The sequence below is a fragment of the Myotis lucifugus genome, unplaced genomic scaffold (assembly GCF_000147115.1).
Source record: "Myotis lucifugus unplaced genomic scaffold, Myoluc2.0 scaffold_169, whole genome shotgun sequence".
Taxonomy (NCBI): domain Eukaryota; kingdom Metazoa; phylum Chordata; class Mammalia; order Chiroptera; family Vespertilionidae; genus Myotis; species Myotis lucifugus.
Window position 1 is genome coordinate 1,405,837 of NW_005871217.1, and position 17,537 is coordinate 1,423,373.

At 43.3% G+C, this 17,537-nt stretch overlaps 1 protein-coding gene across 1 annotated transcript; it reads right to left on the bottom strand.

The window, feature by feature from the left end:
* Positions 1-1,048: 1,048 nt before the first annotated feature.
* Positions 1,049-17,212, bottom strand: ALAS2 (5'-aminolevulinate synthase 2). The gene is given in 11 exon segments (XM_023760037.1): positions 1,049-1,396; positions 3,087-3,249; positions 4,592-4,860; positions 5,451-5,615; positions 8,680-8,859; positions 11,498-11,682; positions 12,248-12,377; positions 12,380-12,469; positions 15,213-15,323; positions 16,262-16,384; positions 17,032-17,212. Coding segments are annotated over 11 exon segments (1,761 nt in total). The 3' UTR covers positions 1,049-1,232.
* Between the last annotated feature and the right edge of the window lie 325 nt (positions 17,213-17,537).

The window sequence follows — 17,537 nt, forward strand, 5'->3', positions numbered from 1 at the left end:
CCATGTCATTTGAAGGTTTTGGATATGCTCCATGAGATGTTATCTCAATACTGGGTTTGCCAACTGCCTGTCACCTGGTGGTATAACTCAGGAAGAAGGGAGGAAGGAGGAGTAGTGCTCACCATAAAGGGCTCTGCTGAGTTGTAGGGGTTCCCTGCACTGCTGAGGTTGGCTCGACAGAGGAGGTGGGTGTGGTGTGACAGAAAGCTCAGGTGGGTTGTATAGCTGTCAACCAACACTTCCCAACTGGTGTGTCTGACAGTTGCCATAAATGGGTTATGGGGTGGAAAGTAATGGGTCTCAGCTTTAGAGTTGCCAGCCAGGGTCCAGAATTGCACAAGTGTCAGGAAAGATTGCCTCCTAGGCAAGTATCACTGGTTTACCCGAGTACGCCATGCAAATGTTTTCTGTGTCCTGTGACCTGGGAAGGTTGGGAGCATTGCCTTGAATAAGTTGCTTTCTATAGTCAAGCCTCTTTCTCACCTGGTAAAATGGGGCTGCTAAGTCCTGTTCTATAAGGTGTGGGAAGGAAAGGATAATGGATTGAGGAGGACATCCATTCCTTCTGCTGGAAAGTAACTCCAAAGTTTTGGGGAACTACTCTTCTCCTCTAGGCAGATTGGTTTGAGCTGACTCTACCTCCTGGCTTCAGGGGCTACCTGAGGCTCAGGTGTCCAGGCTACCAGTGAAGAGTCAATCTCAGGATTTTTGTTGAAACTATTGGGTGAGAGCCACCCCATATAATAAAAGGCTAATATGCAAATTGTCCCCTCAACCTGCAGTTCAACCAGGGGGCGGGGCCGGTTGTCCAACCACCTGTGGCCCCTCCCCCCAGCCTGGCCCAGCTCCCAACGGCCCTGATTGGCCAGACCCCACCCATTCACGAATTTGTGCACCGGGCCTCTAGTTCAAATAAACCCAAGTGACTCCTGACACTTGTCCAACTTACTTTATAGTCTCCTTCTTTCTGGATTTCAGTTTCCCTATCAGTAAAATGGGGTCGGATCTACAAGTGATCTGTGGTTTACTGATGGCCCTGCCACTTGTCTTAGGGAGTCGGGTTTAGTGCAGTCGTTTGTTCTCTATCCAACAGAGGGCAACAAATGCTGCAATTTGCTCTTTATTTGTTTTCAAACTCAAGTCAGCTGAAGGCACACAACAAAGCAAAGGACAGGAAGAGGCCCAGCCCTAAGTGAAGTGCAGGTGGCTGGGGATCCGAGGCAGCTGGCTTCTCATGCGTAGGTGGTGACATACTGGGGCCCCATGTTTCCAAAGTAGGAGCGTTCCCACTCACTCATGAGCTCGAAGTGCACGGGACGGCGACAGAAATTGCAGGAAGCCACAGACACGTCCTGGAGGGGCAGCCCCACCTCAGTCCAGGCCACCAGCAGCTTCTCTGAAAATGGTGAGAGGAGAGGAGGGAAAGAATTGGTTAGACTAGGTTTTCTTAATCTTTGTGTCACAGTACAGCTGTGCCAAATGTAGATTCCCTTCAACCCTTCAAGATGTCTTGGAACCAGAAGTAGATTCTGGTTTGTTCCAGTGTGTGTTATGAATGTTGCCATTTGTGAATGGGTGCTGTGATGTGTAAAAGATTGGCAAGCTCCTAATTTGACACAATTTATACCTGTACTGGCCTGGTACAAGACATGCTATGGCCCAAGAAGTGAAACCATTTACTTGGAAACTCCTAGCCTGGAGAGAAAAATGACACTGACAGTAACCACACAGTGTCACTGTTGTGACACGGGAACCTGGGGTGGGGAGTGTTTCTGGAGAGGGTGGGAACCCAGAGGAAAGAACTTGACCTCACTTTCAGAAATGCGTCAGGTGTGTGCCAGAGCTCTGTCCATGGCTTTTTTTTTTTAATTTAATCCTTTTCCATTGATCTTTAGAGAGTGGAAGGGAGAGGGAGAGACAGACAGACATCAACTGGTTGCCACCCAGCCAGGGTTGGGGATTGAGCCTGCAACTGAGGTACATGCCCTTGACCAGAATCTCACCCACAACCCTTCAGTCCACAAGCGGATGCTCTATCCACTGAGCCAAACTGGCTAAGGCTGTCCATGATTTTTTAAATGATCATTCCTTTGGTGATCTAATACAGTCTCATGGATTTAAACACCATCTTTATGCTGATGATTCTCAAATTTTCATCCCCATCCCAGACACCCTCTTGAATTCTAGACTTGTATATTCAATTGCCTTTCAATATCTCCAATGTCAGGCCCCATGCTAAAAACTGTACCCTACAGGAATACAATAAACTTTAGGTGAATTGACTAAACTGCCATCTTTCAGGATAAAAACCAAGCTATTCAGTTAGCATTATAAATCTCTCAATCCAGTCCTTGTTTTTTATTGTCTTTTTGACATTCACCTCCCCCAGACGATTCCTACTATCCTGCATTCCTCTAACGCCTGCTTATTCCTTTTTTAAAATATTTTTATTGATTTCAGAGAAGAAGGGAGAGGGAGAGATAGAAACATTCATGATGAGAGAGAATCATTGATTGGCTGCCTCCTGCATGCCCCTCACTGGGGATTAAGCCCGTAACCTGACAGGGAATTGAACTGTGACCTGGTTCATAGGTCAACACTCAACCACAGCTAGGACCTCCTTATTCTTGATATATCCAAGGCTGCTTCTTACCCTCTCCTCCTTGCCTTTCTTTATGTTCTTCCCTCTGCTAGGAATACCCCTCCACACCCTCTTTATTCTCTTGGTTCAATACAATTCACCTTGAAAGACTCAGTTCAGGTGTCATCCCCACTAGGAAGCCTGTCTTGAATCCCATATGTTGGGTCAGGCCCCTCCTTTCTGCTCCCACACATTCCACATGTACTGTCTTTGTTGAACTTTCACCCCTTGAAGTCATTGTTTGTATCTGCTATGGCCTCCTCAACCAAACTGGAGCCCTACAAGTCTAGGGACTGTTTTTTATCCACTTATGGCCCTAGTGTAGAGTCTGGCACACAATAGATGTTTCAGAAATATATTTTTTAAATGAATGGCATCCATTCTCTCAACTTCTTCAGATCCTGGGGCTGAAAGGAGGGAAAGTGCAACCATGTTGAGGACTTACCCACAAAGTCTTCCATCATCTGAGGGCTGTGATGGGGGGAGGGTGCCAGGCGCAGCAGCTCCTCACCCCGGGGGACAGTTGGGTAGTTGATGGCCTGCACATAGATGCTATGCTTGGAGAGCAGGAGATCACAGATCTTGCTATTCAGTGCTGCATCACCCACCTGGGCTCAGGAAAAAAACCTGTCAATATCTGTCACCCTCGCCCCACTATCGCAGGTGGAGGGAACCAGATGAAGGAACAACACTGAATTTCTAAAAGTATTTTTTCATAAGGGCCTTAATCAGTGGCAGCTCCAGAATATCTCTATCAAGGAATTACTCAGAGGCACCAATCAAATTTTAAGGAGTGGGGTGGAGGTGGTGCTAGGAACCATGTCTTGAAGCTGTATGCAGAGCAAGCACATAGGTTTTATTTAGCTGGTATGTTAATTTGGGTGGTTCTGGATAAGAAGGAAAATCTCTTAAGCACCATCCATCTGGGATGCTGCCACTGGGTTAATTAAAAAACAACAACAACAGTTATTTACAAAAGCAATATTTCAAGGGAATGTTGGGTTGGTCCAAGGAGCAATGACTATTTCAATAGTCACATAAAAGTATCCTCCCTGCTCCCCTACTTACCGACACACAAATTGATGTTATTTAAGAAAGAACATATAGACATATATGTATAGTCTATGGACACAGATAATAGTGTAGTAAAGGCCTGGGGTGGGACAGGGGCTGGGTGGAGGGAGGCAAAGGGGAAGAAGGGGGAGACATCTATAATTCTGTCAACAATAAAAAAATAATAAAGACGTCACAGTTCATTTTTAAAGGCAGCAAACACTCAAACATAGTTGAGGATCCAAAATAGCAGCTAGTCCCATGGCTTTTGATTTTATATTTTCTGACTTCAATTCTCAATAAGAAATATATTTTATGATCATGCTATACACATAAACATGTACATACATGTGCTTATAGTCATATGCAAAACTGAAACAAATTTCCCATAAAATGAAACCCTTACTATGTGTGATGTACATGTTCTTTGCTATTGTTTTTTTTTTGTAAGCAACTATATTTATAGTAACGATACCATAGATGTGGTGAGTTAAGACAATGGCCATTCCTTAATAAAATACAAGCATTTTCATCATGCATAGTTTATAGGCTCCTTAAGAGGCGGTCTCTTTAAGAGGCTGGATGTTCAAGAAAGATTCTCATCATAACCTATTAAGGTGATGTTATGGCCCATGAATGGTCTTGATACACAGTCTGAAAAACACTGAATTATATATAGGTCATGGATACTCAATATTGTGAGGGTCAAAACAGTCTAATAAGGATGGCTAATGCAAAAAAAGAAGACTGGTTAATCCAGAACGGCTGATAACTTTTCAAAAATGGTTAACAGGAAAGAAAAGAGTTGATGACAGGAGCAGGTGTCAGTTTGCTGGGTGTGGGAAGGCTCCCAGAAGAGAGAGGAGGAGAGGGTGATGGGAAGCGTGGGGCTCTCACCCGGATGGGAATGATGTGGCTGGGACAGGGGATAACAGGAAGGCCCCTGTCCATTAGTAGCTGGCGCATGTGCTTGACATTGCGCTGGTGGGCCCGCCTCAGTGCTTGGCCCTCCTCTCCCTTGAGGAGCCGCACAGATTCCAGAGCCCCAGAGAGCACCATGGGAGGCAGTGAAGTGGTGAAGATGAAGCCGGCAGCATAGGAGCGCACCATGTCCACCAAGTCACGGGTGCCGGCGATGTAGCCGCCCACACAGCCAAAGGCCTTGCCTGGAGACAGGGAGGAGGAAGATATGCACAGACCCCATTTTCATTCCTCAAAAGAATAGGATCAAACCCCAAGTAACACAAGGAGGTGCAGCAGAAACTGGAGCTCCAGACTCCCTTCCCAGACCTCTGCTCATTTTTCCTGTCCGTGACAGGAGAATTATTATCAGCAAGAGCTGATAATTCTGCTGCTTTGAGATAGGACTTTCAAGGCCTGCCATATGCAGTGACTAGATAGGCAGGAGGTGGGTGGGGATCTTGAGCTGTTTAGGCCCAAAGGTGGAGCTCAGATGAAGCTTGGAGCTGGGATGGGAAAGGAGATTAGAACTACAACTCTCCACTTACTGAGGGGAACCTGGCTATTTGGCCCAGCTCAGGGGTCTTCTAAAAAACCCCCCCAAAACCCAGATTTCATTAGCAACTCTGTAGTGAGGAGGGAGCGGAAGGAAGGAATCCAGGAGTTCCACAGCTGCGGCTGTGAATTCTACCCAAATAGCTACTGCAGCTTTGGGGGAGGGGGTGGTGGAGAAAAGGATCTTACAAGGGCCTCCTTTCTGGGTTATATGTCGGGGAAGTCCAAGGCACTCACTCACCAAGAGTTCCAGAAATGATGTCAATCTTGTGCATGATTCCATCACGCTCCCCAATCCCAGCGCCCCGGGAACCATACAGGCCTACAGCATGAACCTCATCCACAAAGGTCAGAGCTCCATACTGGTGGGCCACATCACACAACTCCTCGAGGGGACAGATGGCACCTGAGCAAAGCCAAGGAATAGAGGTTGGAGATCATAACCCTTCCCCAACTCCATCTCCAGTGTGGAATTGGGACCCACAACTACCTTAGGACTATTTCAAACCTCTCAGTATGTAATGACTGCCTTCACCTCACTCCCGCCCAAGCACCTGTGTGTTCTTTCTCCCTCTCCCTCTCCCTATGCCTCCCCTTCTCCCTCCCCTCCCCCTCTTTTAAAAAATATATTTTTATTGATTTCAGAGAGGAAGGGAGAGCAAGAGATAAACATCAATGATTCAATGATGAGAGAGAATCATTGATCAGCTGCCTCTTGCACACCCCACACTAGGGATCGAGCCCGAAACCCGGGCATGGGAATTGAACCGTGACTTCCTGGTTCATAGGTCGGTGCTCAACCACTGAGCCATGCTGGCTGAGTGTTTCCTCCTCCTCCTTCTGTGTGTGTGTGTGTGTGTGTGTGTGTGTGTGTGTGTGTGTGTGTGTTTTCTCTAGGCTATGATCGAGGCTTGCCTCTCTTTCCTATTTTTACTTCATTTTGCCAATATATGTTCTCTTATTTATGTCATTTTCTAGCCTCTCTATGCTTCCTTCCTCCCCCGCCCCCAAATCTGTGTATTTCCATTTAGGATTGGCACTAGCCTGTGTGATACCTTTGTTTAAATAAATTGAAAAAAATCACCTTTTGCTCCAGATTAATGCCATTCTGATTTCAGATAACACTTATCCTCTCAGCCAGGTGCTGTTGGCAGCCCTGGCAATATATTTATCCTTCACTGGTCCTCCCTCTTTCTATCTGTCTGGCTTTCTGTCACTATCTCTCTTTTTGTGGCATTTCCATCTTTGTTTCTATATCTCTATTTTGATGGCTCTGCCCTATTTTTCTCTCTCCCTTCCCATTCTTTCCTCTCTGTCTCTCCCCCTCCCTCCTTCACTTTCTCATTGTATCCCTTTCTGTCTACCTCTCTATCTCTCTGCTTTGGACTTTCTTTCCCTGTACGTGTGTGTGTGTGTGTGTGTGTGTGTGTGTGTGTGTGTGTGTGTGTGTTTGGTGCCTCTGTCTCTTTGTATTCTCTGTATATCCATGAGAGTGTATTTCTCATCTCTGTCAATGTTATATGAGGGCACCTCCCCACACACAGGCTTAGTCTCAATCTATTGAATTGAAGGTGAATTAGAAGTGATCTGTAGGTTCCTCTTCATTTCCATACAGATTACCTTTTTTACTATGTTATTCTAGACATCTTATATGCTTATAGTTTTTATAAGATTTTCCAGTGGCTGTGAATCCCATATGCAGACTCTGCATATACAAGAATCCACACCTTCACCATCCCTGGAAACTACTGAGGTGCAGAGAATCGGAATACAGAAGAAACTTGTTCACAGGGAAACAGGGACTCCAGGCCAGGATTAAAGAATGTGAGCAACTGGTGGGAACAACCACAGGAGATGGAGCCCAAGACAAATGGGGCAGTGTGATGGCTCAAGCATCTTTTCAATGAGAGAAATTCTGCCCTACGATCTACAGTTTAGGCAGAGTTTCCATCAAAAAATAAGGAAACAGCCCTGGTCGGTTTTGCTCAGTGGTCAGAGCGTCAGCCCACAGACCAAAAGGTCCCGGGTTCAATTCCCAGTCAAGGGCATGTACCTTGGTTGCAGATTTATCCCCGCCCCTGGTCAGGGCTCCTGCTAGAGGGCAATCAATCGATGTTTCTCTCTCATGTCAGTCTCTCTCTCTCTCTCTCTCTCTCTCTCTCTCTCTCTCTCTCTCTCTCTCCTTCTCCTCTCTCCCTCCTACTCTCCTACTCTCTCTAAAAGTCAATGGAAAAAAATGTCCTGGAGTAAGGATTTAACAAATTTTTAAAAAGGAACCATTCACTTGCAAATGTAAGGAAGTAGGATGGTCCTAACATGGTTTCCACCAGAGAAATCATGAATTAGATTCGTCTCAGTAGTAGGAATATAATCATAGGATGGTTTTACTTTATTGCTAGTTATAGAAATGTGGCAGTGTGCACAATAAGTTCTGTACATATGTCAACCCATTTGATTCTCACAGCTACTCTATTATTATCACCTCTATTTTTCAAATAATGCAACTGAGACACAGCAATTAAGAAACTTGTTCAAGTTGAGTAACTTGTCATGCTGAGTTTTCAAAATGGATAGTCTGGTTTCACAGCCTGTGCATTACCATTACATGATGCTGATGGCATGTACGTTCGCTATATCAGGAACTCTCGTTTGTTTTAGTTGGAAAAGTGACAAATTGAAATGAAGTGAGGACCTCTTCCCTTCAATAAATGCAGAAGGCGAGGTCTAAAATACATGATTTCTGCTCAAAGGGAGCAGCAATAAAATGATTTGAGCATTGTTTCAGTTGCAGGGGAAAGAGGCAGGAGGGAAAAGGTAATTTTTTCTACTTAGATCATAATAAATGGGATGACTTTCATTATCTCTAATTCTTACAACTAGATATTTTACCTTGGGGGAAACTTTGGCTCAGAGAGTTAGAGTTACCCAAGGTCATAGAGCCAGTAAGTTCCTGGAATTTGAACTCAGATCTGTCTGATTTCAAAGCCTGTTTTGACTCCAATGCTTCATACTGAACCTTGAAAACAATCTTCAGGCAATAATTTGTAAAATTTTCCATTGCACAAACCAGACACTGATGTCATTGATTTATACATAATTTATCATGGAGGGAGCCCTTGTATGAAAGAATTAGAATCATATTAGAATCAAGATAAATTGGAAGCTGCCTATGAACTTTGATTTCTTAATCCGTAAGATCACTATAATAGCTGCCTCAATCTTTTGGCATCTATTGGTTGTGTGATCTTAGGCAAGTTACTTCACTAGTTTGTGTCTCGCTCTTCTCATGTAAATGAATAGAAAGAATAATGGCACTTACCCCATAAAATTGTGAAGATTCAGTACATTAATATACATAACATGCTAATAATTTTGCTTGGCATGTAATAAGCACTCTGTAAATGTTAGCTGTTATTATTATCATGGTTTTTGTGAGACCAATGTTAGTAAACATACACACATATACATACCATCCATGGAGTGAACAGTCTCAAAGGCCACAATTTTGGGTGTCTCAGGGTTGGACTTCTTTAGAAGTTTCTCCAGGTGGTCAGGGTCATTGTGCCTGAAGACAAACTTGGCTGCTCCACTGTTGCGGATACCTTGGATCATTGAAGCATGATTGCCTGCATCTGAGTAAATCTCGCACCCTGAGGAACCAGATGCATAATTCTTAAGTTTCTGTCCCAGTATTCCTACTTTATCCTCAGGACCCATCTGGCAGGGACAGAGGGCCAACCCTTTCCTCCTGTTGAAGACCTGTATGACTTTCTGGTGAACCTGCCATGAAGGACAAGTAGACTGGAAGTTACTTAAGAGCAGGAACCATGCCCTAACCGGTTTGGCTCAGTGGATAGAGCATCGGCCTGCAGACTGAAGGGTCCCAGGTTCAATTCCGGTCAAGGGCATGTACCTTGGTTGCGGGCACATCCTCAGTAGGAGGTGTGCAGGAGGCAGCTGATCGATGTTTCTCTCTCATCAATGTTTCTAACTCTCTATCCTTCTCCCTCCTCTCTGTAAAAAATCAATGAAACATATTTTTAAAAAAGAGCAGGAACCACATCTCTGTCTTTCTCTTTCTGATACCCAGCATAAGGTGAGGTACACAGTAGTTGATAAATAAGCACTTCTTGAATAAATGGATGAATAAACATAACTAATATATGTGAGTGAATAAATATATGAGTGAATATATTGCTAAATGAAAGGATGAAAAAAGGGGGTATCAAAAGATGAGGCTTAAGAGGTAAGTAGAGGCCAGATTATCTGGAGCTTTAGAAGCCATGATAAAGAATTTGGAGTTGGGACTGGCCGGTGTGGCTCAGTGGTTGAACATCAACCTATGAACCAGGAGGTCACGGTTCAATTCCTAGTTAGGGCACATGCCCAAGTTGTGGGCTTGATACCCAGTGTGGGGTGTGCAGGAGGCAGCCAATCGATGATTCTCTCTCATCATTGATGTTTCTATCTCTCCTCCCTTCCTCTCTGAAATCAATAAAAATATATTTTAAAAAAAGAATTTGGAATTGGTCCTAAGGGCAATGAGGATATATTAAAGGATTTTGGGCAAGGGAGTAACAAAAATATCTATGCATTTAAAAAATATCATTCTACCTGATGTGAAGAATAGATTGCAGGAGAGCAAATGTGAAATCAATAAATTATATTGGCCCTAACCAGTTTGGCTCAGTGGATAGAGCGTCAGCCTGTGGACCCAAGGGTCCCAGGTTCAATTCCGGTCAAGGGCACATGCCTGGGTTGCAGGCTCGGTCCAATGTGTAGGAGGCAGCCAATCAATGATTCCCTCTCATCATTGATGTTTCTATCTCTCTCTTCCACTCCCTTCCTTTCTAAAATAAATAAAAATATATTTTTGAAAAAGAAATTATATTGGTCTAGGCTAGGATGGTTGCAGTGGAAATGGAAAGAAGTTGAATTGTAATGGTTGAGGAGGGGGTTCACTGGAAAAATTTCCAAGGATATTGGATTTAGTTGGGGTTATGTGTGACCTCAGAATAAGTTTCAGAGAAGCAGTGGTGATGTTTATAATGTGCCAAAGAGTCAGCAGGAAGTGAGGAAGTAGCTAGCAAGTATGAAGACTTCTCTCAAGCAGTTTGCCAGTTATAAGGAGAGAGATAGGGCAATAGCTCGAGCATAATGAGGGAAAATGTTTTCTGTAAGATGCAAAAGACTTCAATATGATTAAAGAAAGGGAGAGGCTGAAGATACAGGGGAGAGTAAACTTATAGATCAAAGTTCCGGAGGAAGTAGAGGGGAATGGGACACAGAGCACCAGCGGCAAGATTTGTCAACAAGAAAAAGGGCACCTTTTCCATTATGATAGGAGAGAAGGAATGAGGAAAGGACATGTGAGGATGCTCATGTGGGTGAGAGTGAGGTGTAGGTCTAGGAGGGCTGAGGAGAATGGGAATTGGCAAAGCTACCCTGGAGACGTGGAGAACTGACCATGAAAACAGGATTGCCAGAGAGCATAGACAAGCTGATAGAAGTTGGGAACCATAAATTTTTAGTGGCTCCCGCCTGAGCAATTATATAAGCCCAGGATTGAGAGAGAAGGTGGAGAATTATATTTTTCCAGGGTTGGGGCTGTGATGGAAGGATGACAGCCAGATGAGTTCAGGATATTATTGGCTAAAGAGTGGGAGAGAGGGAAGATGGGATGTTATTGACTAGAGAGTGGAAGGTGGGATCCAGATCGGATCCAGTGTACAAGGGAAGGGATTGGCTTTAGGCAGAAGAAGAGATGCACTTTCAAATTGTTAAAGGAAAGAATGAAAGAAGAATCAATGAACAATTAGAAAAATTTTTAGGTTTGGTGGCTGTAAGTTAAAGGAGTCCCTGTCTGGTGATTTGCACACGTGTGTGTGTGCGTGTGTGTGTGTGTGTGTGTGTGTGATGTAAAATTTGAGGTAATTTGCTAAGAGTGAAGGAGGAGTTAGTCACAGGTTTTAGATGAGGGAAGAAAGTTTAAAAAATTGGATGTGGGGGCATAAAAGTATTGTTTATGACTATTAAGAGCCTAGTTGAGTTGGGGGGTGACAAATTTATTGTGTTACTCTTCTGTGAAGTTGGGCAGTGTTTCTTAGTAGTGGTCTTCAGCGTATGTGTGGAAGAGGAGAAAGGAGAGGACTGTAGTCATCCAGCATTGAGGATATGCAAGGTGGGTAAGAAAGAAGGGTAATGCGAGCAAGTGAACTCAGAATAGAGGGAAGGAGTAATGAAGACAGTTAGACTGTATGCTGTATAAAGCTTAGGCCATAGGCTTACCTGGCAGGATCTTGGCCAAGGTGAAGAGAGTAGAGTCATTGGCCACAAAGCAGGAAGAGAAGAGCAGGGCTGAGTCCTTCTGGTGCAGCTCAGCCAGCTCCTGCTCTAGTTCCACATGAAACTTACTGGTACCGGAGATGTTGCGGGTGCCACCAGCTCCAACCCCATGACGCTGCAGGGTCTCCCTAGTCAGGAAAAAACATTGGGGAGACAAGGAGAAGAAACCCTTGACAGACACTGAGGAACTGGGTAGGTTTCTCATGTGTTCTACCCATTGATGGGGGTCAATGATGACAGTGATCCTGTGTGAGCTGTGTCCTAAGTGACTAAGTAGAGGCCAGGATGGGGATGGTGGAAAGACTTGGAACCTCCTTCCCAGGCTGAAGGCACTCAGGGATGGAGGGCGAATCTAGGTTGAGCTTGAGCAGCTTGAAAGACTTTCTAGAGGAGGTCATACACCATCTCTGTCAATACTCATTCTGCAGCCAGAATGAGAACTCATGGAGAGTAGGCTTGCTTGTTCTTCCATCCTCTCCTCAATAGCACTGTACACTCAAGAGTTTAGAAAACATGGCTTGTTGATTGATTTAGTTCCTATCTGAGGATTAAATATGCTGGAGGTCCTTGTACGACAGAGGTGGTGGGTGGAACCCAGGTTTCTACTGCCAGCTCTGGCTTTTCCTTCCACCTGTGGCTTTGGCTCTTCTCTGGAGTGTCCCCACAGCTCATGGCCCAGACCCTACTACTCACTGTGTAGCTTGCAAGACCCGAGGGTGACGGCTCATGCCCAGGTAGTCATTACTGCACCAGACAGACACATCCTTTGAGGGCACAGATGCTTCAGAGAAGTGTTGGGCAAAGGGGTATGCATCAGCCCAGCGTTCACAGTCTTGAACACACGGTAGGTGTGGTCCCGTTTCTTCTCCATGATCTTGTCCCTGAAAAACTGGTCATAACCAAAGACATGGTTTCCTGCAGGAGTAGAGATGGGGATGAAAAGAATTCATTTAAAATCACTTTCTGGCATGCCCGCATTTTATTTATACAGTTGATTTTGCCTTCTCTAGTTTTCTTTCCATTATTCATTTATTTGATCAGTCATTAACTTACTGGGCCACATTAACTCTCCACTACTTAATTCAACCATTCTTTTGCTTACTCATTCACTCAGTAATTTATTCACACATTCACTCAGGCTTTCTACCCTTGTGGTTAGTGTAGAAGCCTCATTAGAATTACTACTTCCAGTATCAGTGGAAAGAGTATTGAAAGATCTAGTTTTAAGTAATTACCTTGCCACTTTCTACTTATGTGACCTTGAGAAAGTCATGAATTCTCTCCCTTAGTTTCAATTTCTTCATGTGTAGAATGAGGCTAATAATACCTTCTTGAATAATTGGGATCATCTGATTACACACAGAATGTAATACACCTAAAATAATACCTGGCACATATTAATATTATGAGTAAAAGTAATAGTATTAGTGGTAATAATAATAACTATTTGATTATATTATTATAGTCAATATTTAATGACTGCCTATTATTTGTAATGCTCTGCCTTATGAACTTTATAGCTATCATTTTATTTATTTCTCACAACAACCCCATGTGGAAAGTTCTAATAGTATCTTCATTTTACAAATGAGGAAACCAAGGCATAGAGAGGTTAGGTAACTTGATCAAGGTCATACAGCAAGTAAGTGGCCTACCAGTAACTGACCACAACCAATACACAATGGGGCAATCCTATTTTCAGAATAAATTGAAATAACATATGCCAAAGGGCTTGTTAAACTCTAGAACTCTACACATGAGACAGAAATCATGATTGTTGCCAATGGTAACTTATGAGGTAGGGGTGTGTAACACTGATAACATTTTTACTGCAAGGATGTTTGGAAATATGTATCAAAAGTTTTAAAAATGTGCCCATGGCTCAGTGGTTGAGCATCCACCTATGCACCAGGACGTCAAGGTTTGATTCCAGGTCAGGGCACATGCCCAGGTTGTGGGCTTGATCCCCAGTGGGGGTCGTGCAGGAGGCAGCCAATCGATGATTTTCTCTCATCATTGATGTTTCTATCTCTCTCTTCCTCTCCCTTCCTCTCTGAAATCAATAAAAAAATATAAAAGTTTTTTAAATGCACAGACTGACATACCTACAGAAACTCTGTAGCACATTTGACAAAAATGATTGATATCCAGAATTTGTTTTTATACATTGAAACATTACTATGAACAATGTTCAGCCTAGTAGAAAAGTAGGCAAAGACTATAGACAGAGAATTCAATAAATGTAGAAAAGGATGCTTCATCAGGGAAAAACAAACTGCACAAACATATTTTCACTATCAAATTGATAAAGATTTATAAGTTTGATAATATCAAGTGCTAGAGAGGGTGTGAGAATGTGGATACTTTCTGTGATCACTGGTGCATCACTTTGGAGGGCTAATAGGCAATATTTATTAATACTGAAAATGTACACACCCTTACACCCCAAGAATTTATACCTCTTAGTTTCTATCCTAGAGAAACACTTACCTATGTGTATGAAGAAATACATTCAATGATGTTTGTTGTACCACTGTTGGTTATAGGAAAAAGTGGAAGCAACCCAATAGAGGAGTAGATAAATTATCTCAAGTATATTCATGGTAAGTCTAAGATAATACTACAAATTATATTTGGGCACATTTATATGAATGGAACATCAATATACAATATAAATTGAAAGAATACGCACAATAAAGTGGAAACAATAACCTGAAATATAGGTGCTTGATTAACTGAATGATATTGCATTCATGCTACAGAACATACTTTGACCCTTTTTTTGTGTGTGCTTCCCCCTCATTATTATTATTACCTATCACGGAAATAGCCACATAGATGCTTGTCTGAGACTGTCCTGCCCCTGATGCTGCCTCTCGTGATACTGACTGCCTCTTGCATACTGGTTGCCTCTCGCATATTGGCTGCCTCTCATATACTGGCTGCCTCTGGCATACTGGCTGCCTCTTGGGATACTGGCTGCCTCGACTCAATAATTATTATGCAGCTCTATGTTTAGAGACATGGAATGATGCCCATGACATATGGTTAAGTGAACAAAGCAAAATAACAAACTCTGGGTAGAATAAGATCACATTCCTAATAAAAACATATGTGGAAGAGAATGTAGGAGGCGTGTGTGTGTGTGTGTGTGTGTGTGTGTGTGTGTGTGTGTGTGTGTTTAGTCATAGAAGAATATCTGGAAGAAAACAACAAAAACTAATGGTGGATTGTGGAGCTCTGGTTTTAAATTTTGCTCTTTATACTTTACTGTATCTGTTGGAAAATATTTTACAGTGAATCATATTCCCTTTATATTAGGATAATAAAACAAATTCCATTATGAAAATGAATATAAACAAATACAAAAGAGGGAAAAGGCTCTATGAAGGATGGGTGTTTCTGAGGGAAGCATGGAGAATAAATGATAGGAATAAACAACATTTAATGAGGCCTCATAACAAGCTAGAAACATGTCCACTGAAACAGGTATTAAAATCCCACTGATCCAGATCCAGCAAGTGCCAGCATTAAAATTTAAACTCACACTCCCTTTGATTTCAAAGTGCTTCCTTGCCATTTCCCCTACTGTGTTAGAAGCCCTTTCAGCACTCCTTCCATATTTCTACCTCCTTTATTTCCACCTCAGCAAACTCACTAGCCATGTTGTTCTGTAGCAGGTATGTGACTTTCTCTGAAATTTGCTCTGGTTCCTGGGGACTAGAGAATAGATTCCTCAGGCTGGTTGAAGCCAGGGAGCTGGGTAGGTCTGAAAGGGGGTGTGGAATACATAGGCTATGCGGGGGAAGGGAGGCAAAGAAAGCATGTGTAGTCATGTTTAACTCCAAGCAAAATATATTAATTCAAGTTTATGAAGTAGGTAAGCCCTCTGCAGAAAGAAAAAATGTTGTACAAAGTGAGCACCTATTTATCTCCCCAAGTGGAGTCTCCTGTGTCAGGAAACCTTCCATAATGTGAATCACATTTCTCTCCACTAGAACTTTCCCTTAGGTGAGGTAACTGGGGCAAGCCACCCTGGGTTTTCCATGTGGGAGGTAGATGAAACACAGTGTATCTTACTGTTCTTTTCTGAATGTCATTAAGATTTGATTTGAAATTTTTATCCTTAATGTTCTCGCAAAAGGGCCTATGAAAGATGTCAACAATGCAACCATCTCTCAAGTGTGATTATCTTGAGCGATCTGAACCATTTGAGTTGACCTGGGGCTCCATAAACTTGGATAGTATGTACCTGTTTCCAACACTTATTCTTTCATGCAAATCCAGATTGTCAGTGTGGCATTGCTTAAATGTGGGAGCCCAGCCTCTTGGGATTCATTTAGCCACTTGGAAGAGAAGAGGCAGAACTCTAAAGGGAGAAGGAGTTTGAGGCCACAGGTACCAGATTAAGTATATTCAGGGAATAGGACAAAATAGCAGCCCTAGGCCCTATAGACCATGTTCCCCAAGAATGATATTTTAAACTAATGGCTAAAATTTATAGGAACTTGTGCATTTGTGTGTATTGGGGAGGGTGCATTTCAGTGCACAGTCTAAGCTATTGCCTACCATGGTTCCCCTAGAAAGACTGGACTCCCCATAATGGGATGTATAGTAGCTGCCCTTGGAGTAGCCTAGCTCAGGACTGTGGTGAAGTGAGTTCAGGTGTTAGGAGTAGAGGCTGATGAGATGGAACTTGACTCCAACCTGTCTTGAAAGTCTTCACATCCTCCTGGACTTCTGGGGCCGCCTTCTGCACAATCTTGCTCTTCCCATCCTGGAGTTCTGACAGCATGAAGGGACAGTGGCTCTTGGACCAAGTTGGAGAGTCTATGCAAAGGTAAGAGAGTAAGTGGCAGTGCATTTTTAACCATAAGTTCAATTTAACAATTATTGCTGAAACCTACTATAACCCAACGTGCCATCAGGCTATGGTAGAGACACAGAGATGGATGAGTCTGATCCCTATGCTAAATCCCTGTGATGAGAGCTCTTAAACTGGCAGGAATGGCACCCACTGAAGACACATTATAAATAAATAGTGCTGGGAGGGGACAGAAAGCCTAGAAAGTCTAGAACAGGGAGGACACGTGACACAGAATTGGAATTGGACAGGCTGGAAGTCTAGGCAGGCTTGACAGAAGAGATGATGCCCAAGTTAAGTGTCTCATGAGAAATATGATACACTCTGGTAAAGGGTGTGGAAGAGGATCATTTGATAGGAGTGAAGGCACAGAAGCTTCAGATAATAGTGTTGATCTAGGCAATTTTAAGTAATTCAGAGTGACTGGAGTATGTAGAGTATGAGGGGAGAAGTTGGCAGAAGTCAGATCCCAGCTCATTTTAGGCCAGCTCATTCTGCCTTAACTCTTTTCACATAAACCCTACCAATCATTAGGCAATGATGAATGGTATGACTTGAGACCTTGTGTCTAGAACCCAGACATTCTCCCCATTTTCCAGTAGCTTCTTCTTACCTCCTCCAGCCTTGGTTGCCTTAAGGTGGATTTGAGAACAGGTTGGTCCTTGGGTGGTCAGGATGGGACAGCATCCATTACCAAAAAGAAACTGGTGAGTCTTAATCAGCTTGCCCAGGGGGCCTGAGGGACCCCGGGCAAACACAGGACAGCGTTGCAGCAACATGACTGCTGCTACCATCTTGAGCCCGAAGTCCTGCAGAAGATATGGAAGAGATGAGATCTCATCATGAAGGCCTCGCCAAAAGCCAAGGGTCTTTCCTGGATTTGATTCTTTGTCTTTAGCTTCCTACCCAATGCTTGCCCTTATTGTCCTTTCAGGGTAAGAACTTCCCCAATGTTTAAATGTACGAATAGGGCATCAAAGAGGAAGAAATAGGAAACTGGCTGTTAAGCAAAGAGGTGAAGGAAAGAGTTCCAACTGGAGGTCAGAAAGCCTGTCATTGAAGTGTGACTGTTTGTGGCCAGGATGGGAGTTGACAATCCACTAACTCTTTGAATCACAG